This window comes from Hippocampus bargibanti, linkage group LG10 (genome assembly GCF_051943395.1).
Source record: "Hippocampus bargibanti isolate YZ-2025 linkage group LG10, ASM5194339v1, whole genome shotgun sequence".
Lineage (NCBI taxonomy): Eukaryota > Metazoa > Chordata > Actinopteri > Syngnathiformes > Syngnathidae > Hippocampus > Hippocampus bargibanti.
In genome coordinates this window covers 10,004,874-10,031,938 of record NC_142743.1, presented here as the reverse complement: position 1 = coordinate 10,031,938, position 27,065 = coordinate 10,004,874, and the positions used below count along the sequence as shown (strand labels likewise).

The 27,065-nt window shown below is 40.4% G+C and overlaps 3 protein-coding genes and 1 long non-coding RNA gene across 13 annotated transcripts in view; 3 read left to right on the top strand and 1 right to left on the bottom strand.

Annotated features, from left to right (window-relative positions):
* ears2 (glutamyl-tRNA synthetase 2, mitochondrial) overlaps window positions 1–3,936 on the top strand; it is a 28,792-nt gene extending 24,856 nt beyond the window's left edge. Inside the window, exon 16 of the mRNA XM_089005772.1 lies at window positions 3,849–3,936. The gene's annotated coding sequence lies outside the window, so the exon portion shown is untranslated. The remainder of the gene's footprint in view (window positions 1–3,848) is intronic.
* LOC148892353 (ADP-ribosylation factor-binding protein GGA2-like) lies at window positions 809–18,352 on the top strand. Of its 4 annotated transcripts, XM_089005766.1 has the most exons (16): window positions 813–2,614; window positions 3,849–3,933; window positions 5,300–5,375; window positions 5,814–5,912; window positions 8,568–8,691; window positions 8,763–8,863; window positions 8,942–9,022; window positions 10,303–10,434; window positions 11,111–11,315; window positions 11,388–11,567; window positions 13,888–13,934; window positions 14,013–14,116; window positions 14,199–14,326; window positions 15,279–15,448; window positions 15,965–16,075; window positions 17,841–18,352. In XM_089005766.1, the coding sequence occupies exons 1-16, from the start codon at window positions 2,458–2,460 to the stop codon at window positions 17,949–17,951; spliced, it is 1,911 nt and encodes a 636-aa protein (XP_088861892.1). In that variant the 5' UTR covers window positions 813–2,457; the 3' UTR covers window positions 17,952–18,352. The 4 variants fall into 4 exon arrangements, with proteins under 4 accessions (XP_088861891.1, XP_088861893.1, XP_088861894.1 ...); XM_089005765.1 differs by having other exon boundaries at window positions 809–2,614; window positions 13,888–14,116; XM_089005767.1 differs by having other exon boundaries at window positions 809–3,099; window positions 13,888–14,116.
* A 148-nt stretch (window positions 18,353–18,500) lies between these two features.
* Window positions 18,501–27,065, bottom strand: part of LOC148892352 (3',5'-cyclic-AMP phosphodiesterase 4C-like) — an 18,796-nt gene continuing 10,231 nt past the window's right edge. Inside the window, exons 10-16 of the mRNA XM_089005762.1 lie at window positions 26,161–26,259; window positions 25,292–25,456; window positions 25,098–25,197; window positions 24,827–24,981; window positions 23,691–23,813; window positions 22,505–22,687; window positions 18,501–20,667 (exon numbers count right to left, since the gene is read on the bottom strand). Coding sequence (XP_088861888.1) covers window positions 19,909–20,667; window positions 22,505–22,687; window positions 23,691–23,813; window positions 24,827–24,981; window positions 25,098–25,197; window positions 25,292–25,456; window positions 26,161–26,259 — 1,584 coding nt within the window. The 3' untranslated portion in view covers window positions 18,501–19,908. The remainder of the gene's footprint in view (window positions 20,668–22,504; window positions 22,688–23,690; window positions 23,814–24,826; window positions 24,982–25,097; window positions 25,198–25,291; window positions 25,457–26,160; window positions 26,260–27,065) is intronic.
* The window catches only part of LOC148892351 (uncharacterized), a 19,260-nt gene continuing 17,090 nt past the window's right edge, over window positions 24,896–27,065 (top strand). For 3 of the 7 annotated variants that reach the window (XR_016116183.1, XR_016116181.1, XR_016116177.1), the window contains exons 1-2: window positions 25,270–25,402; window positions 26,701–26,827. This is a non-coding gene — a long non-coding RNA (uncharacterized LOC148892351). Of the gene's footprint in view, window positions 25,022–25,058; window positions 25,215–25,263; window positions 25,403–26,700; window positions 26,828–27,065 lie in introns of those variants that run through there. The other 4 variants (XR_016116180.1, XR_016116179.1, XR_016116178.1 and 1 more) reach the window with 4 other exon arrangements.

Sequence of the window (27,065 nt, the reverse complement as noted above, 5' to 3'; positions counted from 1 at the left end):
ATCTTCCTTTCCTTTTTCTCTATCATTCCTACGTTCATCCTTGCTTCCCTTCATACTGTATAATTCTTGGTTACCTCTTCTCCTTTCCTCCATTCTGTCCTTCATCCTCCCCTCTTTCCTTCCTTCATTTCATCCACCTCCGCCCTAATTCTGAACATCTCATACGTGTCAACCTTGGCTAATAGCTTTCCTTATAAATAATTATAATTCCCACATAAGTTATAGTGCGGCGCACACTATTTGAAATGATAAAAAAACACGCAAATACAGAGAGCTTACTGCGCATGTGCACGTTATGCTTTTATTGATAAATGTGCATGTTATCGATAAAAAAAAATTATATATATATATATATATATATATATATATATATATATATATATATATATATATATATATATATATATATATATATATATATATATATATATATATGTATATATATATATATATATGTATATATATATATATATGTATATATATATATATATATATATATATATATATATATATATATATATATATATATATATATATATATATATATATACACACACAGTAAAGTCTCGTTATATCGGATATATCGATAGTCCCGGTTATATCGATACTATTTCTATGCACGCACGGAGAAAATTACATGCGAACAGGGTCGGATATATCGATAGTCCCGGTTATATCGATATTTTTTCGGACTCCCTTGAATATCGATATAACGAGACTTTACTGTATATATATATATATATATATATACACACACACAGTAAAGTCTCGTTATATCGATATCGGTTATATCGATGGTACTGCTTATTACGATACTATTTCTATGAACGCAAGGAGAAAATTTACATGCCGCAGGATCGGATATATCGATAGTCCGGTTATATCGATATTTTTTCCGACTCCCGAGAATATCGATATAACGAGACTTTACTGTATATATATATATATATATATATATATAAAATTGAGCTGCGAATTGGGCATTTTCATAAAGTCCCGCCCCCAGTTCGTGACTCTTCAGCAAGACGTCTTGCATTGCTAGTGAATCAAAACAATGGCTTCAAATTCAGAGAATATGCTTTCTTGTTACACATCCAGTTATGAATATGATTCAAATAGTTCTGAAGACGAAAGCATACATGTTTTCAATTGATTAAATAATTTATTTGTGCCATTTTGAGGCAACATTGGGGAGAAATCTCTCACACAAAAAAGAGGCACAAAATGGCGACCTCCTGTGGCCACCTCCGTTTCCACAGGCTGATAAATTTCTTATATGGAGCTTGGGCTCCCTCTTCTGGTGGCTTTTGGGTGCAACACGAGGTTGTCAGACCAAACAAGTACAGCAAAATACATTGACGTGATGGAAGGACTGCTACAATGTGTCTTTTTTCGGTCAGGGGCGTTCCTTTAGTGACGTCACGTACGGACTCGTCACAAACTCAAAAACAAGACTTCCTGAATATTCAGCACGAGTCTTAAAACGTAAAATATAGCTATATGCGGTGGAATCTTATTCAAATACGCTCAGTAGAAGTCATTTTAAGCGATTTTACAAATTATGGACACAACTTGTCCGGAGACGTCGGTTGTCCTTTAAATTTCCTTTTCTTTCATATTATCCATTCCGTGTTTTCACACATCCTTAGTTCTTAGTTCACTTAATTTTTCCTTTGATCACTCCTTCCTTTCATACTGCCCAACCCTGTTTTCAACCTATATCCTTTATTGGCTTCTATCCTCCTTCATACTGAGCATTTTTAATTTTTCCGTAAAAACTTTTGGTTCAGTTCGCTGACTATGTATTTATTGGACTTGACCACTACAACAGTAATCCCTTGCTACGTCGCGGTTCAATTATCGTAGTTTTGATGCAATGGGCAATTGTTTTTTTCGAGGGGGAAAAAACGTTCCGCTTCATTGGTTCCTAGCGCTGACATCACCCAATGACAGCACAATATCCCATGGTTTACAGCCATGTGGATTGGATGTGCATCTTCTCAATAGCGACCAGCACCCTTCTTTGTCTTATCACATGGGTTATTATTCGGGTTGAGTGAACGCTGGCGCGTGTGGCTGCCGCTGCTCACCCTCAGAAAAAATATCCTGTGACTGTAAAGTGTCGTTGAGTGTTTTGAAAGCCCCTTATAAATGAAATGTATTTATTATTATTATTGTTTTTATTGTTATGTCGCGGATTTTCGTCGATCGTGGGTGGTCCTGGTCCCCAGCTACAGCGAAAAACGAGGGATTACTGTAGTCGGTTTGTCAACTACCATGGCGCGTTCATACCCACCGTAACTCCTTCGCTTACCAATGACACTGTACCGGACAGTTAAAAGTTGAAGTTGTGGTTTAATTCAATTGAGATTGTGTACGAAAGAAATATTTCCTCAGTCGGCCAACTCGTGTTCTCGCGTGTACGTGTGTCGAGTGTACACAAAGTGTGACGAATGAATGCGGTGTGAGTGTCACGTGTCGTCGCGGGCCAGCCAGTTTGACATCTTCGCTTTTTGTCAAGTGACACTTCTCACACACGTCGACCGGAGGCACAGCAGCAGAGAAGCAGCTATGGCGAACGACGACAGCCACCCAACTTTAGACTTATTGCTTAGTGAGTAGACGCCCACTCGAACGTGTATCGATTCGGTTTCGGTTGACTTGGGTTACCTTGGCGCTTTGCTTCAGTTTTGACGCAATGCCAGTGAACGCATCCCTCCGATGGCTTCTGCTCTCCATACCTCGCAACTCGTGACATCCCTGTATAGGATTTTTATTCGACTATTTGATTGCCACTAACAGCCTGGACAATTCGATTTATCTCACGCTGTTATTATCAATATGTTTTGTAGTGCAAACGGTGGGAACAGAAGACTCTTGTAACAGGAAGTTGGTTCATTTAACGCGTGCGCGTGCACTTTGTGGTCATGGAAGACGGGTGAACGTTGATTTTTGTTTTTGAAAGATTTTGCCTGACAGTCAACAACATAGCCAATTAATAAGCTAAATATACTTATGAATACAACATGACTAGGTCCTCACTTAAACTAAAGTTTGATAAACGGCAAATGGTTGCCCACGTGCTGAATTCTAACTTTGGTGAATTGTGTTTTTACTTGCATGAAATGAACAATATACCGCAATACCGCTAAGCCCCCCCCCAAAAAAATGGTAAAGTAATAACTGCGATTTACCCAAGAACTAACGTTAGACAAGGAAATAATATGTGAAACATTTTCTACAGTGAGTTATTAATAAATGCAGAATTTGCCAGAATGGTGAACTTACCTAAAAGCAAGACAGAACTCTAAATTAATTTTCTTTCATTCTACTGTATTAGGCAGTGTGTTTTAGCATTGAAAAATCCAAGTATCACTGGCATCTGATTGCCTAAAAAAAGAGACATTGTTGCTTGAATCAGCAATGTGACTTCATATGGTACCACTAAATGACCTTTCTTACTGTGTCAACATTTTAGAATAATTTTACACCAAAAGTAGCAATCATATACTGTAATATGCTACTAGAAATAACAAGTGTTAATAAATGTATCATGTTTTACATATACCTGTGCGTTGCCTTTTGTCCATTAAGCCATTTTAACTATTTGTTCTCTTTCTGTTCAAATAAACCCCAATTCAGATCGTGGTTACTTTTTGAAATTTGAATTCAGTTTTTGGTCAAATGCAATATCAGTATCGCTGGACAGAATGATAATCTTTCTTTTTAATTGTCTATTTTTTACTGTTATAATGATAATCTTTCTTTTTAATTGTCTATTTTTTACTGTGTTATAATTACCCTACGGTCACCTCAGTGTGGCGTTTGAACACTTTGCTCTTGTCCAGACAGGGCCACGGACCCGACCAACCAGGAGGACAGATGGGACTGCATCCAGGCCTTCTTTCAATCAGTCAACAAGGAGGCTGATGGGTGAGCAGAGTATTGAAATGAGATCCAAACTGCTGTTAAAGTTTAACTCCTTAACAGAGCAAATTCAGGTTCACGGTTGAAATGCAACAGTGTTGCCTCACAGTTATGTTGTCATATTGCTGTTCCGACTTACAATCCACATCTTGCGAGCACCATCCAAACTACATTGTTGTCTTCTTTGGCATCTCTGTAGCTTTTCAGTTATCAATCTGTATGGGTAGGTTTTCTATCCACTACAAAATTGAGGCTTCCGGACTGATCTCACCAGTGCTTGACTGGCGTTTTTGACCAATTAAGAATGAGTTTTGAATAAGTGAAATGATATTGTAACAAGAATGCATACAACGGATGAAAAAAAAAAAAAAACTAAAGTCAACCTTTTACCACTAATTCAGCCTTACATATTGTCCTTTCGTTTTTATTGTTAGAATGCAGTAGTGGACCGTCAAGGCCTGTATGGCCTTCTCTGCTGGCCTAAAAATATCTGAATCACAGACTAATGTGAATTATATTTTGTCCATGAATTTTGATTAAATAATTCCAAATTGTCTTACAGCTTCCTTTCATTGCTTTTACCCTGTTGTGCTGCTTCTAGATGTGTGTTTTTATATTTAAGCATTTAACCAACCAAATGTCAGCCATCATTGGTTACCAGGGCCAGAAATCTACCTGGATGTTTTCACAATCAGTTCTGCAGGCCCTGGAAGATAAAAATCAATGTCGATGAAACTGTTGCTTTAACCAATCAGAGTTAGAGTTGGCAACCCAATGCCTGCTGGAAGGCGCGAGCAATGTTTTCGCAAGCTATGACTGGCAAGTCACTAGCCAATAATAGCATCACGAGCCGCTTGTTAAGAGCATACTGGCCAGAGGTAGCATACTGTATTTGTAACGAGCATATTTTGTTGATTTAATAGCAGTTTTATCAACCCACAATGGCTGAAGTAGGAGCAAAAAATGCACTTGGTTGCAGATTTTGTGTAAAAGCCATTTTCAAGACAGACTTTTCAAGAATAGATGGACATCTTCAAGAAAGGTTGGGCAGTACCGAAACTCGCAACAATAGAAATTAATATAACAATTTTTATGAGCTTATGAATTCACACGTGTATCGTAAAAATTCAAACAGTGTAATGACAGTATTTCTAAATTTCTTCGTTATTTCCTGTCCATCCTCCAGTGGACGTGTAGTAAATCACACCACACTCGCAGCTGTGGAGTGATTCAGACGTGGCACGACGGCCTAGGAGTGACATGCACGGCCCGCCACTGATAGAACGACTAAAGTCCTTTGAATGTATTGAAATGGCTAACTGTCTGCTAACCGTCTTGACCGTACGGTTAATCTTATTTTGTTTCATTTCAGTCCACAGGTGGGTCTCAGTCTTCTTGCTTATAAAATCCAATCTCCCCAAGAAAAAGAGGCTCTTCAAGCTCTGACTGTAAGTCATCAAAATCCTAGCCTATTTTGGGATGGGAAGCACTTCAGCAGGTTGTTTCGAATTAGTACGCAGATAGCATCACAATGATCCGTTGGAGGCTATTTGTGAAAAAAATTGTACACCCCAGTGACTCTATTTAAGATAAATAAATACCAAATTGTTCTCCAAAATAGCATCAATATTTTTGGAAAGACCTTTTTTCATCTAGGCTGTCACATGCGTCCTATAGGAAGGAATAGAACATTTGTCTGATATTTCTACATAGCAGGGGGCCTGAGAATAATGACGCGCGACTAACTTGTGTCACATGTCGGGCAAAATACGCTGAATATCCCTCCCCCACATTATCGTTCCACTTTAAGTGTCACTCGCTGGATCTTCTGACCCCCCTCATGTGACATGGAGCGACACGGCTCTCGTGGCTGCTTTTGTTCCCAGGTTCTCGAGGCGTGCATGAACAACTGTGGCAAGAGATTCCACGGCGAAGCAGCTAAATTCCGATTCCTTAACGAACTCATTAAAGTGTTGTCGCCAAAGGTAAGAGACGATGGTGATGGTGTTCGGATATGGTTCAAACCCTAAATTTATACTCCGGAATTGAAAAGTGACATGGAACGCCATTCCCAAATTTGTTCAGGTTTTGGTTTTTCTTGCGGGGTTACAGATAAAGCGCTGGTCAAACCTCTGGCAATGTTTTTCCCTTCCACCAGGTGGCAGCATTTGCCTTTTGTCCATGTTGGTGTTTTGTAACAGCTTCAGCTGTTGTTAAAGCGCTCTAGAAATCAATGTATTGTATTTTATACAGCCACCCCCATTTCAAGCTCAGATAACTCCACACTGATAGTCTAAGGTTTCTGACGCTGCATTGAATGTTCATATAGTCCTAAAACCCATACTGTGTGGGTCCTGCAATTTGAGTGAAAATGACAAAAACCCTGGCACTGGAATGGACACATTTTTGCGCATCGTCTGGCAGTGAATAGTTTCAAATCATTTTTCAAAAGTAAAATTGTGGAAACCGAAGTACAGTGGTACATTGACTTACGAGTGAAACAACTTAGCAGTTTTTCTAGATATTAATATTTTGTGTTCAATTGTAATCGCAATGTTGAAGAAAAAAAAATACAGTCTTTGTGACTGCTTTATTTCTTGTATAGGATAGTCGTCCATGATAAGCGCTTTGTTACAGCTTCAGCCGTTTTTAAAGCGCTATACAGTGAGACCTCAACTTACGAACTTACTTGGTTCCCAAACAGAGTGTGTAAAGTGGTATCTCAAAAAAAAATTCCCATAGGAAACCATTAAAATGGGAATAATCCGTTCCTGGGTTTCCATAAAATATACTTTTCAACTAAATAAGCCTTAAAACTACACTTATTCTGTGTATAATAAATGTGCTATTGTATTGTAATGAAAGAAATACACTGCACTGGATAATAAAGTCACTTTATTTACATTTGTGATGGTCATTGATGGCTCTTAATTGACACCTGTTGCTTTCTGACTTGTAAGGTCTTACGAAACTGAGGCATCACATTATCATTCATCATTTTGATGATTGTCATAGCCTTTTCTGGATGGAACTGTTCAATAAAAGCCTGTACATCAACTGCTGAATGGCCTCTTGATGGCAAATCAAATTATCTGTGTTGATGACCTCATTATAGTCAGCAACAAGGTCCTCGATGTCATCTGCATTCACTTCGAGTCCCGTAGGTGCTGGCAGAGATTTTATTACAACAAAAAGCGCGCATCCGATGATTCCACGGACGCGGAATAAAACGTGACAAAAGAAGGCAGACGGGGCGAATAAAATGGCACACTCGCGATCAAAAACCGGAAAGCAACAAACTTACGCGATCACGTCTAACAATCACCTCGTGCAAAGCAAACTGTTGGATTTGCCAGCACAAGACACAGCGATTCACTTTCGTCGTAATCATGTCACTGATGAGGTGACAGTGACTCGTTGAAATGAAATGAAATTGAAGTGTCGCGAGCGGCGGCCCCGCCTCAGCTGTCAACTCGCACGTGACAATTTAGCGTGACTATTGACACGCTGTTCCGGTGTGTGTGAAAAGACTAGCTCTGATTGGCTGACCATGACACATGACTACCCTTTAGCCAATCACAATCACTTCTATCGCATCTTGACAGGGGGTGTTCAAGTGTAGAAACACAAAAACGTTGGCAAGTGTTTGTCCCTGCTCATTCAGTTAGACCAGGGGTGTCAAAGTCATTTTTTGCCGCGGGCCACATTGTAGTTATGGTTTCCTCTCGAGGGCCGTTATGAATTTGGGGAACCCATTAGAATGCTTAAATCCCTTCAAATATTACATATAGAGCACACAGCAAATTAATGAATAACTCATTTTCAAATTGACATCCAAAAATATGACATTTTGGCTCAGATTTTAGCAATCATCATGGAATTTAACAAGTTTGATTTGCTTTTGCGGGCCGAAAAAAATGATGTGGCGGGCCGGATTTGGCCCGCGGGCCTTGACTTTGACACCTGTGAGTTAGACAATGCTTTCCAAATAGCCTAGAGTCATAAGAAGTCGTGCGTGATTCTCGAACCTGAACGCACCCCAAGTCTTGGATGATATATAAACAGAGCAGAGTAGACGTGTACGGCTGGTAGTTTCTTCAATTTATTCATAGTAACGCACCACATTTGAACTGAGTCTGAACACGAGCCTGCGGTGTTTATTTTCCGGTTCCATAATAGTAAAATTATCTGCAAAAAGCTCCTCGGAGGCGATGGATGTGTGAATTCAGAGAGAGGGGGTGTGGAAAGTAGCGCCGGCTGGAGCACTGTTCGGTCATGTGCTTCCGCCGAAGATCACTCCGCCAGATCCGAAGGTCGTGTGCTTTGGTGTTTCAGCTGTGGTGAATGTGTAATATGAAAAGTACTTATTATAAGGTTTAATTTTCATAAATTTGACGTTCGTAAGACGAAAAGTTCGTAATATAAGGTGTTCGTAAGTTGAGGTCTCACTGTATAAATCAATATGTATTGTATTATGTTGTATTGTTCACGTAAAGCTCAGTACTGTATTGCCATTCCCAGTTAAAGTTCACTGTAAAACTCCCATACATTAAAATGAACAAAATCTGACTACGGGGTGTTCAACTCTTATATGTGGTGCTGTCAATTTTGTTTTGACTCAGTCAACTTCCTCTCGACAGTACTTTGGTTCGTGGACTGCCCAGTCAGTGAAAGAAAGGCTGACTCAGGTTCTTTATGGTTGGACACTGTGGCTCAAAGAGGAAACCAAAATACAGGACGCCTATTCCATGCTCAAGAAACAAGGTGCAGTGAAGTTGTCTCACGTTCCTTTTTTTATTTTTTAAACATCCGTTTTTGCATTTTACCTTTTTTAGGGGTCATCAAAAAAGATCCCAAACTACCAGATAAAGTCATCATGGCCCCTCCACCTCAAAGAGTCGCAGACTCCGTGTTTGACCAAGAGGACAAGGCGACGGTGTGTAGGTGGACATTGAAGTGCTGTGTGTCATTTCCAGCATCACTACAATAGTCGCCCTTGTTTTCTTTCCTCCAGCTCCTCGCCAGATTATTAAAAAGTCGACGTCCCGAAGACTTGGAAACCGCTAACAGGCTCATTAAAAGCACAATGAAAGAGGTGAGATCTCATACCTTCATATGTTGTCAGAGATGTTCGGTTGGACCCTGTGAACAAAGGCTCGAACACGTATACCTTGGCATACGAACCTTTTCGTACACGGAGCTGCCTCAATGAGTGATGACGAGCCCGTTCTTCTAACAACAAAATGGCAGCCGACTGTTTTTATCATCTATTCCCCGCCCCCAGTCTTCCGTTAAAGCCACATGATTGGTCAAGAACGTAGCAGTAAGGGGGGTGGTTTAAACATTAAAGAGACTGGCAGACGACCGTGAGAGTTTCAACTTTGATAGTTCAAAGGCAGAGTGTAGACTGCAAGGTTCAAATATCCCATCAATCAGGCTCCACAAATAACCCGCACAAGCCACCTGTACACTTAATGCGAAAAGCTATCAACAACTAAACAGAACACAATTGATGAGGAACTAGATACAATTATCACAGAGAAAGCACCTACAAGGGATCATTCCTCAAGATTATGAAAGAAAAAGGTTACGTTCCTCATCAAGTGTTTAATGCTGATGAAACCAGCCACTCCATTCCATCAAGCCATCAACGACCATCAGAAAGGGAAATAAAAAATTTATATTTATTTATTTACAATAATATATTTTATATTTATTTTATTATTCAGTACAGTTTATTTCTTTAATTATAATACCATAACACATTTATTATACATAAAATAAGGTATATTGTGTAGTTTTAAGGCTTAGAAAATTAAAAAGTAGAGAATAAGTTATCTTTTATGGGAACCTGGGAACAGATTATTCTCATTTTAATGGTCTCCTATGGGAAATTAATTTTTGGGATACACACTTTTTGCCTTACACACTGTCTGGTAACCAAGTAAGTTCGTAAGAAGGTATCACTGTATATGCAAATTGTGATACATGACTAAAACAGTCTTCTTGATTTGAATACCCCTGGATGTCCCAAGCACCAACAACTATAAAACAACAGAACATAGACATTTTAATTGGTTGTCCTTTCCATGAACCGATAGATTTGTAACCTGACTAATGACCTCTTCCTGTGAAGGAGTTTATCAAGTCGTAAATTAGTCCGAGGCCAGATCTCCTACATGAAGATGCCAGTTTAACAGGATGTGTCTGTTCATCTCAGATTGACACCAGATTTTCTGTGCTTCCATTGTGGGCCTTCTAAGCATGAAACCTTTAAATATGATAACTTTTATTCTGTCTCTTCTTTATCAGTTTTTTTTTTTGTTTTTTGTTTTCTTTAGTTAAACAACAAATCCTTTTCTGTGCATCTGTTAGGAGGAGGAGAAAGCGAAGAAAGCAACCAAGCGTGAAACCACTCTTAAGGCGGTGGAGAGCAGCACCAAGCAGCTCAGAGAGATGTTGGATGAGTACACCGAAGCACCTTTACAACCCACAGACGAATTAAAGGTAACGTGACAAATCTTCATCTGCACAATACAACATGAGAACAGACTCCAAATGTGAAGAATAAAAGAGAGAGGGTTAGCATTATTTTAAAATTGAAACAACAAATAGTATACACATGAATTTTAATAAGGGCCTTATTAATTCATTCACTGCCAGACATGTGCAAAAATGTGTTCACTCTAGTGCAAATGTTTTTGTCATTGTCACTTGAATTCCAAGAGCCACAGAATATTGAGTTTTAGGATTACAATGCAGCGTAAGAAACCTTAGACTCTCTTCTTTCAGTTTTTGTGAGCTTGAAATGTGGGCAGATGTCCAAAATACAATGCGATACATATATTGCTTTATATAGCGCTTTAGCAACAGCTGAAGCTGGAAAAAAGCGCTAACATGGAAAAAAGGGAACCGCTGTCCCTTTGTGGAAAAGAAAAAAAAAACGTTACCAGAGGCCATGACCAGTGCTTTATCGGCACCCAAACAAGTTCGGGAATGGCTCCCTGTGTTATATTTTCAATTCCCGAATAAATTTGTGAATAGCAGTGAATGAGTTGAAGGTACCGAACCATATGAAGCCCGCCAACCAGACATTGCGCACCCCCTCTTAAAACTTTACATTAACTCATTAAAATGTTACATTAACTCATTCACTGCCAGGTAATGTGCAAAAATATTTCAGGACTTGTATGAGAGCTGCGAGCGGCTGAGGCCGAGCCTTTTCCGGCTGGCCAGTGACACGGTGGATGACGACGAGGCTCTGACACAGATCCTGGCAGCCAACGACGATCTCACGCTGGCGGTGAACGCCTACAAGGAGCAAACAGGGGGGCGAGAATATCATCGAAAAAGTCAAAGTGAAGAAGCCACCACGCAAAAAAATAAAAGTGAGCCCACACAAACGAATGATCCTCACTTTTTTTTTCTTCCAATTGTGTAACCGAATGTTCTTTTTATAGTTCCCACAAGTCCCCGAGAGATCAAGAGCTACCACCTCATCGACCTCTCGACTCTGGAAACACCTCAGACAGACAAAAAAACGGACGCTCCTTTGACATTCGACGCCCCTTTGCCTGTCTTTTCGTCTTTTAAGGAAAGCACCTGCAGCTCTGCGGCTTTGCGGAGCACTCCGCCATCAGGCATGGTCAATTTTTTTTCTCCTCTCCCATAATGTAGCAAAGCCAACAAAATAATAATAACAACAATGAGGAATAAGCGGTATGAAAAATGGATGGATAATAACAACAATATGAATAATAATTCTAATAATTATAATAATAGTGATAATAATGATAATAATAACGATAACGACTGATCTTTACAGGCTGGCGAGACAGATAGACAAAGATGGTAAGGACTTGCAGCAGGTTCGGGTGATTAAGGATAGAGATGGCAATGTATTAACAGGTGCCAGTAGTGTGATGGCAAGATGGAAAGAGTACTTTGAAGAATTGATGAATGAGGAAAATGAGAAGGAACAAAGAGTAGAAGACGTGACTGTTGTGGACCAAGACGTAGCAAACATTAGCAAGGATGAAGTGAGAGGGGATATATATATATATATATATATATATATATATATATATATATATATATATATATATATATATATATATATATATATATATATATATAATTGATTGTTTGATTCACATGATTGTTTTGGCCAAGCCTTCACGTCGGATGACACAAACCTGTCTACACTGGCTTATGTCCCCTTGTGGCAACAGAACAAGCAACTGTATAAATTTAATAAAGATGAAGATGCTCAGTAAAAGGCTCCCAAACACATAATGGTCATCCGCACAGCAGCATTCAAACATAGCAAAACTATGCTCACCATTTGATACAATGCTTTGATCTTACCGTGAAATGGGCATCTCTTTCTCTACATTACATCACAAACAGAACTTCTAAGTATGATCGTTTGTTTGATTATTGTTCATGTGAGTGTTAATAGGATTAGCGAGCATTTGAATCCACACGTAGTAAACCACATTGGTAGATTTTGTAATTTATGGTTAATCCCGTCTTGTCCTAACATTATTCCTGACTCCTTTATCGTAACTACGCCGTGTGTCAAGGTCCTGAAGCTTTATGACCAAATTCAGAAAACGCGAGCCGTGATTGGCCGTTACCCAAGCATCTGCGATGTCAACAGAATGCACCAAAGTAACTCGCTGACATGAGACAACATCGAGGACACATAAGATTTTTTTGTTATTTTGACTTCAAGACGGCGCCGCGAGAGTGGCTGCCTTTCCAGCAGCTCATGTATTTTGTTTTTATACTTTCATTCCTTTCATCACTTTGCTGCTGTGAAATGTAAATTTCTCCACTGTGAGACTAATAAAGGCATATCCAATCCAATCCAATCCAATCCAATAATGATGATTATATTAGATTGGATATGCCTTTATTAGTCTCGCAGTGGAGAAATTTACATTTCACAGCAGCAAAGTGATGAAAAGATGAAAGTAGGAAAACAAAATACATGAGCTGCTGGAAAGGCAGCCACTCTTTCGGCGCCGTGTTGAAGTCAAAAGAACAACAAAAAAACTAAATAACAAATAACATGTCAGCACAAAGACAATGTGACAACATAAAGACACAGAGAGACATTCATTCTTAAGCACTTTCTGTACCCTCTTTGTTACATGAAGCAGTTCTAGATGAAAGAGGAGAGAATCAAAGCGTCTTCCACCAGTGGATCAGGGACATAATGGTGGAATGTGCACGTCGACTACAAGCTAAATGTTGAAAGCAAACATGCAGCTGTAGCATACATTGATGAAAAGAGATTGATAATAATAATAATAATAATATATTTTATTTCTTTTCCAAACTCTCAAGGACACTTTAACTCACTCACTGCCAGACGATGTGCAAAAATGTGTTCACTCCAGGTTTTTGTCATTTTCACTCAATTTGCAGGACCCACAGAATATTGCGTATTAGGACTACATAAACATTCAATGCACCGTCAGAAACCTTAGACTGCTTTCTTTCATCAGAAAAAGAGTTAATTCCTAAATTTTATTGGGTCTGGAGTTATATGAGCTTGAAATGAGGGCGGCTGTCCAAAATACAACGCAATACATACATATTGGTTTATAACATCTGAAGCTGGAACCAAGCGCTAACAATGAAAAAGGGGAAACATTGCCCCCTTGTGGAAAAGAACAAAACATTGCCAGAGGCCATGGCCAGTGCTTTATCGGCACACAAAAAAGCAAAAACAAAACTGGAACAAATTCAGGAATGGCGCTCTACGTTATGTTTTCAATTCCCAAATAAATTTGTGAATGGCAGCGAATGAGTTAACTATTGGACTATTGAAAACCAAGTGCTGTACATTTTTCTGATCTATTGCTGATTCCATTTGTCATACTTTGTAAAGTTCAAATTGGACCAGTTTTGTAATCTCTGTGTAACATTGTCATACCCTTTTGATTCCAGAGTTACTTCCTTTGCCACCAAAGTCGTATTGTGATGATTTGATGCAGGTGAGATTTAGAACAGGACGCTATAATGTGATGCTTGTTGGCGGGGAAAAAAATTGCAAATCTGTCCCCTTCCCACAGCTCAGCGAAGCAGTCAATGCAACAAATAAGGAACAAGGCCCCTCGCTGAAAGTCCGTGGATGTGGGGATAATGATTTTTCTTCATCAAATGAAAACAACATATGGTGATGAAACCAAGACATGACACCTTTCCGTACATAGTTGAATTTTATTCGCCATTGTCGATTTTTTTCCCCTGCCTGTCAGGTCACAAGATCAACAGTTCACAAATTCAGGATCTTACTCAAGTCCCCCTCAGGCACCATCGGAAGATGACTCTTGTCCGCAGCATGTGCTCAAAAAAATCTTTGTTCCCATGGAAACCATCAAGTCTAGTACGTCTATAGCTGGCTTTTGCGATGAAGGGTCATCTCATTCATATCTCATTCACTGCCAGACGATGTGCAAAAATGTGTCCATTCCAGTGCCAGGGTTTTTGTCATTGTCACTCGAAATCCAAGAACCACAGAATATTGAGTTTTAGGACTACATAAACATTCAATACAGCATCAGAAACCTTAGGCTCTTCTTTCGTCAGAAAAAAGGGTTAATTGCTAAATTATATGGGTCTATAGTTATATGAGCTTGAAATGAGGGCTGCTGTCCAAAATATTATGCAATACATACATATTGGTTTATATTAACAACAGCTGAAGCTAGAACAAAGCACTAACATGGAAAAGGGGAAATATCCTGCCCCTCGTGGAGAAAAAAAACTTTGCCAGAGGCCATGGCCAGCGCTTTCTTGGCACCAAAGCATGAAAAAACAAAACCTGAACAAATTTGGGAATTGCGCTGTACGTTATATTTTCAATTCCCGAATAAATTTGTGAATGGCAGTGAATGAGTTAAAGTAGACAGGTGGGCCCATGTCACAAATATGAGTTAGAAATAGATTCAAATTGTCTCTGGAGAAAAACGGACCTGGTCTTAACTCATTCACTGGCAGACGATGTGCAAAAATTTGTCCACTTCAATGCCAGGGTTTTTGTCACGTTCACTCAAATTGCAGGACCCGCAGAATATTGAGTTTTAGGACTACATAAACATTCAAAGCAGCATTCTAAACCTTAGACGATCTTCTTTCATCAGAAAAACTGTTAATTCCTAAATTATATGGATCTGGAGTTATATGAGTTTGAAATGAGGGTGACTGTCCAAAATACAATACAATACATGCATATTGGTTGATATATAACTTTAACATCAGCTGAAGTCTTTTTTTCTTTTTCTTCTTCCTGATGCCCCACATGTTGATATAAATCTTGCTGTCCTTCTTTTTCATAGGTCAGCTGGAGCCTATCACCATACACGACCAAGGCGGCATCCGTATCTTGCTCCATTTCGCCAAGGACTCGCCTGCCGGCCATCCTGACGTCGCCGTGGTCGTCATCTCCGCGGTGAACACTTCCTCACTAAACGTGAAAGATTTTGTGTTTCAAGCCGCTGTCCCAAAGGTGAAAACACCTCAAACACTGAAGTCAACAAGTCATGAGATATATAGAATCAACTATAAAATTCTTCTTTATACATTTAAAGCTATACATGACCTTGCCCCCATACCTATCTTGACTTCAAATTTCTATTCCCTCTCGTTCTCTCCGATCCTCTTCCTCCACCTCTGTGTGCCCCCTGCCCGTCTCAGCACGATGGGGGACAGAGCTTTCAGCCGCTCTGCCCCCAAACTCTGGAACTCACTTCCTCCCAACATTTGTAACATCGATTCTCTTCCCACCTTCAAGTCCCATCTCAAAACCCACCTATTTAAAATTGCATTTTCTGTGTAGCTCTCTCTCGCTTTCTATTTATAATTGTATTTTATTTATTGTATTCTATTTATAATTGTATTATATTTATTATTGTATCTATGCTTGTCTGTGACTATGAAGTGTCCTTGAGAGCTTTGAAAGGCACTTGAAATCAAATGTATTATTATGAGCCCACTGTCAACCTCCGTTTTTGTTGTCCTGCAGACCATGTCGGTGAAACTCCAACCTTCATCGACAACACATCTGCCACCATACAACCCCATGCAGCCCCCGCCTGCCATTGCCCAGGTCATCTTGTTAGCTAACCCTCACAAGGTTGGTTATTTTTATACATCCACTCGATGGAGCTGCGCTAAAGACAATACAATACAATTCAGCTTTATATTGAGCCTTCACAACACTAGCTGGAACAAAATGACTTTCTGGAACATTTAAAATATTACATAACTGTAAACAGTATATTGATCCATTGATCAATATACTGATAGATGTGCCTTATTATAATAATAATAAAACATTTAATTTGTTTAACTTTCAAAGCACCCAATGACACATTGAAATTCAAAGAACAATAAACACCAGAACAATAAAACCATAAATAAAATTATATAAAATAAAACAGCTCATAGTGCGGGAAATATCTTAAATGCAATATTTTTCTCTGGATTTTTCACTTGGTCGACTTAACACATTAACTAATTCACTGGCAGACGATGTGCAAAAATGTGTCCACTCCAGTGCCAGGATTTTTGTCATTTTCACTCAAATTGCGGAACCCACAGAGTATTGAGTTTTAGGGCGACATAAACATTCAATGCAGCGTAAGAAACCTTATACTCTCTTCTTTCTTCAGAAAAAAAAGAGTTTACAGTGATACCTCGGTTTACGAACCCCTTGGCTTACGGACTATTCGGTTTACGAACGTTAAATTTATGAAAATTTTACCTTGGCATACAAACTATTTTTCGGGATACACACGGAGCTGCCACAATGAGTGATGTGTCGTTCGCGAACGAACCCGTTATCCTAACAAGAAAATAGCAGCCGGCTTGTTTTGGTCCTCTATTCCCCACCCCCAGTCTTTGGTTAAATCCACGTGATTGGTCAAGAACCCAGAAACGGGGGTGGGGGGTGGTTAAACGTTAAAAAGACAGGCAGACGGCAGAAAGAGAGTGACAAAATGGAACAGTGACATTTGGACTCGTTTCAACTTTGATAGTTCAAAGGCAGAGTGTAGACTGCTAGGTTAAAATTCCCATTATTCAGCCTCCACAAATAACCCACACAAGCCATCTATCTGTACACTTGATGCAAAAAGCTATAAACCCAGTTAAACAGAACGCAATTGATGAGGAACTAGGTTAAATTATCGCAGAGAAAGCACCTACAAGGCATCAGTCCTCAAGATGGTGAAAGAAGAAGGCTACGTTCCTCATCAAGTGTTTAATGCTGATGAAAGCGGCCACTCCATTCCATCAACGACCATCACAAAGGTAAATAAAACCACTTTCTTATACAGTACAGTTTATTTCTTTAATTATAATACCATAACACATTTATTATACATAAAATAAGGTAGATTTGTGTTGTTTTAAGGCTTCGAAAATTAGAAAGTAGAAAATTATGTTTTATGGGGACCTGGGAACGGATTTTTCTCATTTTAATGGTTTCCTACGGGAAATTAATTTTTGGGATACACACTTTTCGCCTTACACACTCTGTCTGGGAACCAATTAAGGTCGTAAGCCAAGGTATCACTATGATACATATTGATATTTATAGGGCTTTAACAACAGCTGCAGCAACATGGACAAAAGGCAAATGCTGCCCCCTCGTGGAGAGAAAAAACATCGCCAGAGGTCTGAACAGTGCTTTATCTGCACCCCACTCGCAAGAAAAACCAAAACCCGAACAAATTTGGGAATGGCGCTGCATGTCACACTTTTCAAATCCCGAATAAATTCAGGAATGACAGTGAATGAGTTACAAACTTACTCCACAGAGTTCTGCTTTAATTCTTTAACCTTGACGGAGTTGTGCACTGTGCACTCATTTCATATCTCCATCTTTGCCTCTTCAGTGTAAAATGCGCCTGCGCTACAAGCTCAGTCTGACACACGGAAGCCAACAGCTGAATGACATCGGGGAGATACAAAACTTGCCGGACTGGACGTCTCTGATTGGCTGCTGAAAGCACCACGTGGATTCAGATACACAATCACTCACACACACATGCTCACACCCTTCACGATCCTCAAGATCACAATTGGATCTGTTATATGCCTTAAAATGTTGAGACTTTTCTCCCCAATTGGTCATGTCTTGCTTTTGAATGCTTTTGTAACATTCTCCACCATGTCATTAGGAGGGCGCTTTGAAATTAGTACGCAGACTGGTTGCAGATTTCTTTTTGGGTAAAAAAAAAGAAGAAAAAAAAGGGAAAAAAATCCAGGCTTTTTTTTGCGTTGTCATTTCGTGTTGTTCGAATTATTCTGACTCCATAATGCCAATTATGAACTTTGTATTTTGTATCTGAAGGCTTATCTGTCTCCATGAATAAAACAAGACCACATCAGTGTTCACCATTTTAAACCATTTAATCAGTTCACATGGTAAATGCTGATTCATGGAAAGCAATATTTGTCAATTCTCAAAAAAAAACAAAAACATAAAATCAATTAATGGACCCATTAAAGATTTTTGTATGAACTCATTCACTGCCAGACGATGTGCAAACATGTGTCCACTCCAGTGCCAGGGTTTTTGTCATTTTCACTCAAATTGCGGAACCCACAGAGTATTGAGTTTTAGGGCGACATAAACATTCAGTGCAGCGTAAGAAACTTTAGACTCTCTTCTTTCATCAGATAAAAGAGCAAATTCCTCAGTTATATGTGTCTGGAGTTATCTGAGATTGAAATGGGGGCGGCTGCACAAAATAATATGCAATACAATTGATTTATATTGCGCTTTAACAAAACCTGAAGCTGTAACAAAGTGCTAACAAGGACAAAAGCCAAATGCTGCCCCCCTGTGGAAGAGAAACACATTGCCAGAGGTCTGACGAGCGCTTTATAAATCCGCGGATGGCAGCGAATGACTTAATTTCACCATAAAATTAAATTCTAAAGCATATTGCTATTTTTTTCCTTAAACATATCTTTGTATTTCGAGGAGTCAAGGCTCTGTTGTTTTCTCCTTCAGTGGGCTATTTTATTATTGGACCACCCAGGACTTCCATTTCGTATCAATATTTTCTTAAATGATCATATTCAAAAATGTTCACATATAATTTATTTTTGCTTTGTCAAACAGTTCCACACAATTATATTCAATGACATTGTCGATATGATTATATTACAACAACAAAAATTCAATTGCTTACAATTTGGAATTGCTTCTCAACTCGACTTGTATAAGTCAATGGCAAAAAAAGGTAAAAATAGTTTGATCATATTTGCTTAATGACATCAGAAGATTAAAATACATGTTTGTTCTGTACATTTATGTAACATAGGTGATAAAGTGCACGTAATTTGTCTTTTTACAAAAAGAAACCTCATGGAAGACCGTCCGTCACACACCCTTGAGCCCGTACCCACACTCCATTGCTTCTTGTGGATTTGTTTTTTTGTGGGTTACCATGGAAACCCCTTGCAGGTGGGTTACTGTGTGAGTATTACCCGATGTCGTTAACTTGCCTGGAAATCATTTGTAATGACTTTTTTTTTTCATGGTACAATATTGCCAAACTTTTCACGTGTGAACACAAGACGACAGACTTGACTTTCTCTGTATTATTATTATTATTTTGCCTTTTAGGTCAAGTCAGGAGCAGTTGGACCTTAGTTGTGGACGACACAGAAAACAATGCCAAGTAATAGTCAGTGACATCAGGGGAACAGGCACAAAATAATTTGCGTGTTATTTTGCGACCTTTTGTCCAAAGGTCCGTCAGGACGTCCGTCTGCGTCGCAACCTGCCGCGGAGGTTCTCCCCCACGAGTCCACACACCGCCGCCGCTGCTGACGTCTCAGCTCGCTCGTGTCCATGCGGACGGCGCACAGGAGTGACAGGCAGGCTCTCGCCTTGCGCGCGTTTTTCATCTGCATCTTGGCGCTTGACCCCGTTTGCTTTATATTGCTTCACTAACTCTCCTCTTCTTCTTCGTTTCCTTCCTCATCCTTCTCCTCTTTAACGTCTCCCTGCTCTCCTTGCTCCTCTGCGTTTTCATCCTCTTCCACATCATTTTGCTCCAATTCTTCTTCAGCAACATCCCCCTCATGTCCCTCGTCTTCCTCATTTCCCGCTGCCTCACCTTCCACCTCCTCGTCAACATTTCCCTTAGCTCCATCTTCCTCCTCCATATTCCCGACTACCGCATCCTCCTCATTCGTTTCATCTACGTCCACATTTTCTTCTCCATCTTCATCCAGATTCTCTTCATCCTCCCCCGGTTTGGTCTCTTCATCCTCTCCCTCCTCTTCTTTTTCAGCGTCACCCGTCTCGTCGTCCAAACGGTCCCCTGTGAGGTTTTCCTCCCCCTCCTCCCGCTTTTGGTCCTCATCCTCATCACTCACGCCGTTCTGCTCCCTGTTATGGTTGCGCTCGTCTTCCGTCTCACTCCCAGCTTCCTCTTCAAGGCAGGAACTTCTTTGAGCGCCGTCGCCCATCCTCAAGTGAACATGGTTGTGGTTGTTGTGTTCCAGATCCTCCAACGTGATCTCAAACTGGAAGCGGTCATGCTGCAAGTGTCTATCCGGAGGAGGAGACGGAGACTGAGGCATGGTGGTCAGGTACCACTCACGGTTCTCCTCCAGTGTGTCCAGAAGTTCTTGGGCGTCCGGGTGCACCAGGTCGGCCCACGTCTCCCACAACGGGTGGACGATGTAGTCGATGAAGCCCACCTGACAAGCAAGAGCAATGTAAATACACACTTTCGTCTACATGTACTTTTCTTCGCTATTTGTTTCTGACAACTGTCAAATGTGGCTTTTTTTCATCCTCTACAAATGATTGGATTGGATTCACCTTTATTCCGGTGTATAAGGCGCATCCACCAATGAATGGTGTATTTTCAAACTTTTTCCATATACAGGTAACATCCAAGTTCCGTTGCCACCAAACGGCCGTCAGTCAAAATGGTCATAAGTCGAAATCCATTCAAAATGTTGAATAGAGACTCTGAGGCTAAATGACTCGCAACCCCCCACCCCGCCCCCTCTGGTGTCATCACACGGTCGATTGCTGTGCTTGAGTGAGATGCCACCTGGCCAAAATTGTCGTACGTGTTGCCAGCCAGGTAGCGCGCTGCGGTGCCGGGGATATAATTACAATTTTTACAAAATCAGGTCTGGAGGTTATGGTCGTAAGTACGGGTGGTCGTAAGTCGAAGTGGTCGTAAGTTGGTGTGACCTCTATAAGGCGCACCGAATGAATGAGTGAAAAAAGTTTTCCAAATATGATATATGAATATATAAAAGTTTTCCAAATATAAGGCACTTCACATTTAAGTTAATCCGGGTTGAGTGAGCGCTGGCGTGTGTGGCTGCCGCTGCTCACCCACAGAAAAATGTATCCTGTGACTGCAAAGTGACCTTGAGAGTTTTGAAAGGCGCTTATAAATGAAATGTATTATTATTATTATTATTATTATTATTATTATTATTATGTATTAGTCTCTCAATGGATAAATTTACATTTCACAGCAGCAAAGTGGTGAAAGTAAGAGGAAATGAAGAAGTAGAAAAACAAAATGCAGGAGCTGCTGTAAAAGCAGCCACTATTGTGGCACCATCTTGAATTCAAAACAACAAAAATTAAATAATACAATAATGTGACACATCACAAAAGACAGACAGTCATTCAATTTTAAGCACTTTCTGCACGCTCTTTGTTGTATGAAGCAAAAGAAAGAGGAGAGGATCAAAGCCTCCTTTTCACCAGTGGATCAGGAACGTCATGGTGGAATATGCAGGTCTGCTACAAACTAAATGTTGAAAGCAAACATGAAACTGCAGCATCCATTGACCAAAAGACATTGTCTCACATCTCCCCTCCCATGTTAAATCCGCTTCAATTCCAAGCGCGGACAGTTCCACATACGCATTGGCACTCTGTGCTGATGCTCCTTTCTTCAGATCGCGGGCTCCTCAAGCCATGCAACCATCCAGCCACAGACTGTCCAACAGCCCCGACCTTTCCGCTGAACAAAGTGAGGCAGTGAAAATGTTGCCCATTACAGGCACCAAAAAAGCACAATCGCCCCAGAGCTGTCCAGCGATAACAGTCAAATGGCACCGACATTCCTCCCAGTCAAAAACAGTGCCGGCATATTCGTGCTGCCGAAAAAGCGCAACCTCTCAGCAGAGTCTCCTCCACGATGAATGTCTCCGCCGAAAATGCTGAAAACAACTCAAAGTGACATAAAAACAACAAAAAAAGCAAGGCTCGTGAGTCGTGAGAGCACTTGCTGACGGCTGCCTACTCGGGTGCCATCTTGGACTTCTTTGTGAGACCCTAAACAGCTCGAACCCTTTTACATCTCATTGGCAAAAACAATTTTTTGTTCTTTTGACTTCAAGATGGCGCCGCGAGAGTGGCTGCCTTGCCAGCAGGTCCTGTATTTTTTTTTCTACTTCTTCCTTTCCTTTCCTCTTACTTTCATCACTTTGCTGCTGTGAAATGTAAATTTCTCCACTGCGAGACTAATAAAGGTAAATCCAATACTATCCAAATCCTCACCTGACTCTTCTCCACAGAGGCGGTGTGTTTGTCGCACATGGCACTGATCTCCATGCCGCGCTCCCTTTCCTTGTCACCCTGACGAAAAAACTCCTCCATGATCCTCTCTGTCCACTGCCGGTATAGGGGTAAGGTCTTGGTGGGATTGCTCAGGTCCGCGCAGTGCACCATGTTCCTTAGGACCTGCAACAGTCACACCCACGTGTACAATATATATATATATATATATATACAGAGAGAGAGAAATACCTCAGCTCACAAAGTTAATTGGTTCCCAGAAAGTGTGTGTAAGGCGAAAAGTTTGTCTGCCGAACATTTATTTCCCATAAGAAACCATTAAAAATGAAAGTATTCCGTTCCCAGGTCCCCATAAAACATGATTTTCTCCTAAATACGCCTTAAAACTACACAAAATATACCTTATTTTACGTATAATAAATGTGCTATTGGATTATAATGAAAGAAATAAACTGGACTGTATAATAAAGTCATGTTATTTACTTTTGTGATGGTCATTGATGTAGTTGCCTCTTGATATACGAGTGAAGTTGCCTTTCTCGGCGATAATACCCTCACTCACATTGTCCCCTGCTAGCTGCTTTTCATTAATCCAAATCAACAGAAGTTTTTCAACCTCTTCTATTGCCTGAGACTGTTGCTTAGACAACACAGAAACACACTTAGCCACACATAGCAATGCACACGTAGCAGACTTAGCGTACTGGTACTGGGACGCTTAGTCACATAAACGCATTTTTCGATGATCCCCTTCTTCTGCTCAACAGTAATTTTATTTTGTGTCCTCTTCGCCTTAACACTAGCCTGTGGTGGGGTCTATTTTGGTCCCATAATGGCAAAAATATCCTTGATAACAAACCACGCACTCAAGGAAAGGGGTGATGAAAACTAGTCCGCCAGCCACCGTGGTGCTGTTCGACCGTGTGGTTTGGTGTTCTTCCGCCGAAAACTAGTCTGACAGCCACCGTGGCGATGTTTGTTTTGTTCCGCCGGAAACTAGTTCGAATGCCAAGACTATATTCTAACGAATTTAATGTTCGTGAGGCGAAAAGTTCGTGAGCTAAAGCGTTCGTAAGCTGAGGTATCACTGTGTCTGCAATCTTGGTTTAATTCTTACTCCCTAGCTACTAGTAGTGAGAAAAAAATAAAAACGTTTGACAAAACCCACCTGAATGCGCTCATTGTAGTGATCCAGTAATAGCACGCCAGAGCTGGTCACCTTCTTTGTCTCTACCATGGTTTTCAGGTCTGCCAGCAGGGTCATATGTTTGGACATATCTGTCGCCAAAACCTGAGAAAAAAAAAAAAAAAATCTACGAATCATATTTAACTCATTCACTGCCAGATGCGGTCCACAATGTGTCCACACAGGTGCCAGAGTTTTTGTCCTTTTCACTCAAATTGCAGAACCCACAGAATATTGAGTTTTAGGACAACATAAACATTCAATACAGCGTTAGAAACCTTAGACTCGCTTCTTTCATCAGAACAAAAGAGTAAATTCCTAAATTATATGAGTCTTGAGTTAATCTTAGCTTGATATGGGGGCAGATGTACAAAATACAATACAATACATCAGAAAAAAAAGAGTTAATTCCTAAGTTATATGGGCCTGGAGTTATCTGAGCTTGAAATAAGGACGGCTGTACAAAACACAATACAATAAAGTATTGGTTTATATAGCGCTTTACACAGTGGTCCATCATGGACATTGATATATAAATAGGTCATACGACCAGTCAGACTTTAGTTCGCTGACGACGAAGCCTCTTGGATAGGAGGCGAAACGTCCGAAACCTTCAAATTTGTACAGATGACGGCTGAAGAAACCTTCTCATCAACAGTTGAAGCTGGAACAAAGCGCTAATATGGAAAAAAGGGAATTGCTGACCCCTTGTGGAAGGAAAAAACATTGCCAGAAACCATGACCAGCACTTTATCGGCACCCAAACAAGAAAAAACTAAACCCGAACAAATTCGGGAATTGCGCTCTTTGTCATATTTTCAATTCCCGAATAAATTTGTGAATAAGTGAAATGGTTTTTTCTTCTTCTCCAAATTGGTCACCCCCAGCCACTTCAACCCACTTCGTTCATGCTGCCCCCTCATGGAAGGGAAAAACATTGCTAGAGGTCTGACCAGCGCTTTTGGTTTAAGAAAAACCAAAACCTGAACAAATTCGGGAATGGCGCTTCCACGTCACACCTTTCAATTCCCGACAATGAAAATTCGACAATGGCAGTGAATCAGTTAAATTAACAACCCTAACCACAGTAAAACACATTATAGCAATGAAGTACTGACGATATCAATGACGAGCTTGCGAAGGCTCTGCCGCTGCCGTTTAGTGAGGTTCTGGAAGATGTCACAGTTGTCTTGATGCAGGAGTTTGAATCCAACAGCCAGGTGGTGGTTCTCCAGGACCGACTCGTCATTGTACATCAGTGCCAGCTCAGAGTCTGGACACATTGCAATCACAGTTACATGAAGATTTAAAAGGTAACATCCAGATCATATATATTTTAATTTCCATCTGTATTTTTTTAATTGCATATTCTTTACATGTGGGACTCACTGGTGTTGATGAGGAACTGATTTGAAACTCCAGGATGATCGACGTCATGGATGGCGGCGGCAAAGAGGGCAGCAAGAATCTCTAAGTCGGTGAAGACAGCCTGGGCAAGAAGAGCAAGTAAGGAACTCTACTAACGTTTTTTGAAGTCACATGATGTATTCATGTTCGTCTTTTTCACTTCAAATGTAACATACGTCGAGCGCCGGTGTAGAAAGGAGCACATGTGTGGACTGGGTGACATCGGCGGCGTGGAGGCTGTTGTGGTACGCTACGTTGCCATGGTAATGGTCCTCCAGTGTCATCACGTAAGTGACGAAGGTGTCAGAGGGGATGCGGAAGGTCTTCAGCAACTCTCGCTCCTGGGGAGGTCAAATTTGAAAAAGTACAGTGGTGTCTTGAGATCGGAGGCTAATCACTGATGACTTTTGTTTAGGATACGAGCTGTCCGAGGGGATAATTTTTCAACTTTGACTGGATATTGGAAGTGCAATGCTAGATTTCGGCAGCTCAACTCAATTGAAGCAAGAAACGAAATGAATTGCAAATACAATATCATACAATACTGTACATCCTAATTTATATGGCGCTTTCACAACAGCTACAGCTAAAACAAAGCGATTCACATAATAGTCAACACAAAGCAAAATAAGAAACAACAGGAACATAAAAACATGGACAATTGTGCAATCTTAACGACTTTCCCCATGGACTTTATGATGTTTGAGCACGAGACATAAACTTAATTACATGAAGCAGTTCTATAATGAAAGAGGAGGGGATGAAAGCCTCCTTTTACCAGTGGATCAGAGACGTCATCGTGGAATGCTTTAAGCTGTTTAATGCTGCAATTTATGTAGTTCTTTCTGCAGCTGTAGCAAAGCGCTTCACATAATAGTCAACACAAAGCAAAATAATAAACAAAACGGGAACATAAAAACATGGGAAGTTGTTTTGGTTTACTCTCAAGCAAAAAATAGGACTAGCCTGGAAATACACTGCCCGTTTTTAAAACTTAACATGTTCTCGAAGTTCCCAATGGCAACTCCACCCTTGGTCATAGTACCTGGAAAATTGTGTACATGATGCAGCTGAGCGGTCTGTTGTTGGAGAATTCGGCAACTTGAAATATGTTGAAGCTCCACTTGTTCAAATCCTCCAACTCCTGCTTTCAAGTATACACATTCAGACATGCAAAATATATAGCATTATGGTAGAGAATAGAAAGAATAGAAGTTATCATATTTAAAAGTTTCATGCTGTTGTATGCTTAGTTGGGCAAACGCAAGGCCCACAATGGAAGCACAGAAAATCTAGGGTCAATCTGAGGTGAACAGACACAGCCTGTTAAACTGTCATCTTCATGTCGGAGATCTGGCCTTGGACTAATTTAGTATTTGGTAAACTCCTGCACAGGAAGAGCTCATTAGCCAGGTTACAAATCTATAAGTTCATGGAAAGACAACCCATTAAAATGTCTATGTTCTGTTGGTTTAAGGATGTTGGTGCTTGTAACGTGTGATGTCCAGGGGCGTGGTATTCAAATCAAGGCAGTGTTTTACTCATGTATCATTTACATTTATTTGCATATACTCTCAATAAATAGCTTGGCAGAGTGCTGCAGAGGTTGGGCTTCGGTCATGAATGGCTGTGTCCTCTGCCGGCAGTAAAAGACGACCTTGTGTTTGAGCGATGAAAAGGTTTCTTCAGCCGTCATCTGTACTTCTTTGAAGGTGTCGGACGTTTTGCTTCTTATCCAAGAAAGGTCAGGTTTCTGACCTTCTACACCGCTAATCACTAATTTGTTGTCTTTGACTCTTTATCACAACTGGGCTTTGTCATGTCCGTGTTTGAGAATGTAGCTTGTGTACGGTTAGTGAAGGTGCGTTTTGGTCAGAGACTCTCTGGGCAGGGACGCTTTGGGGAATTGGCGCTACACTTAAACTTAAAGGACAACCGACACCATTCTTT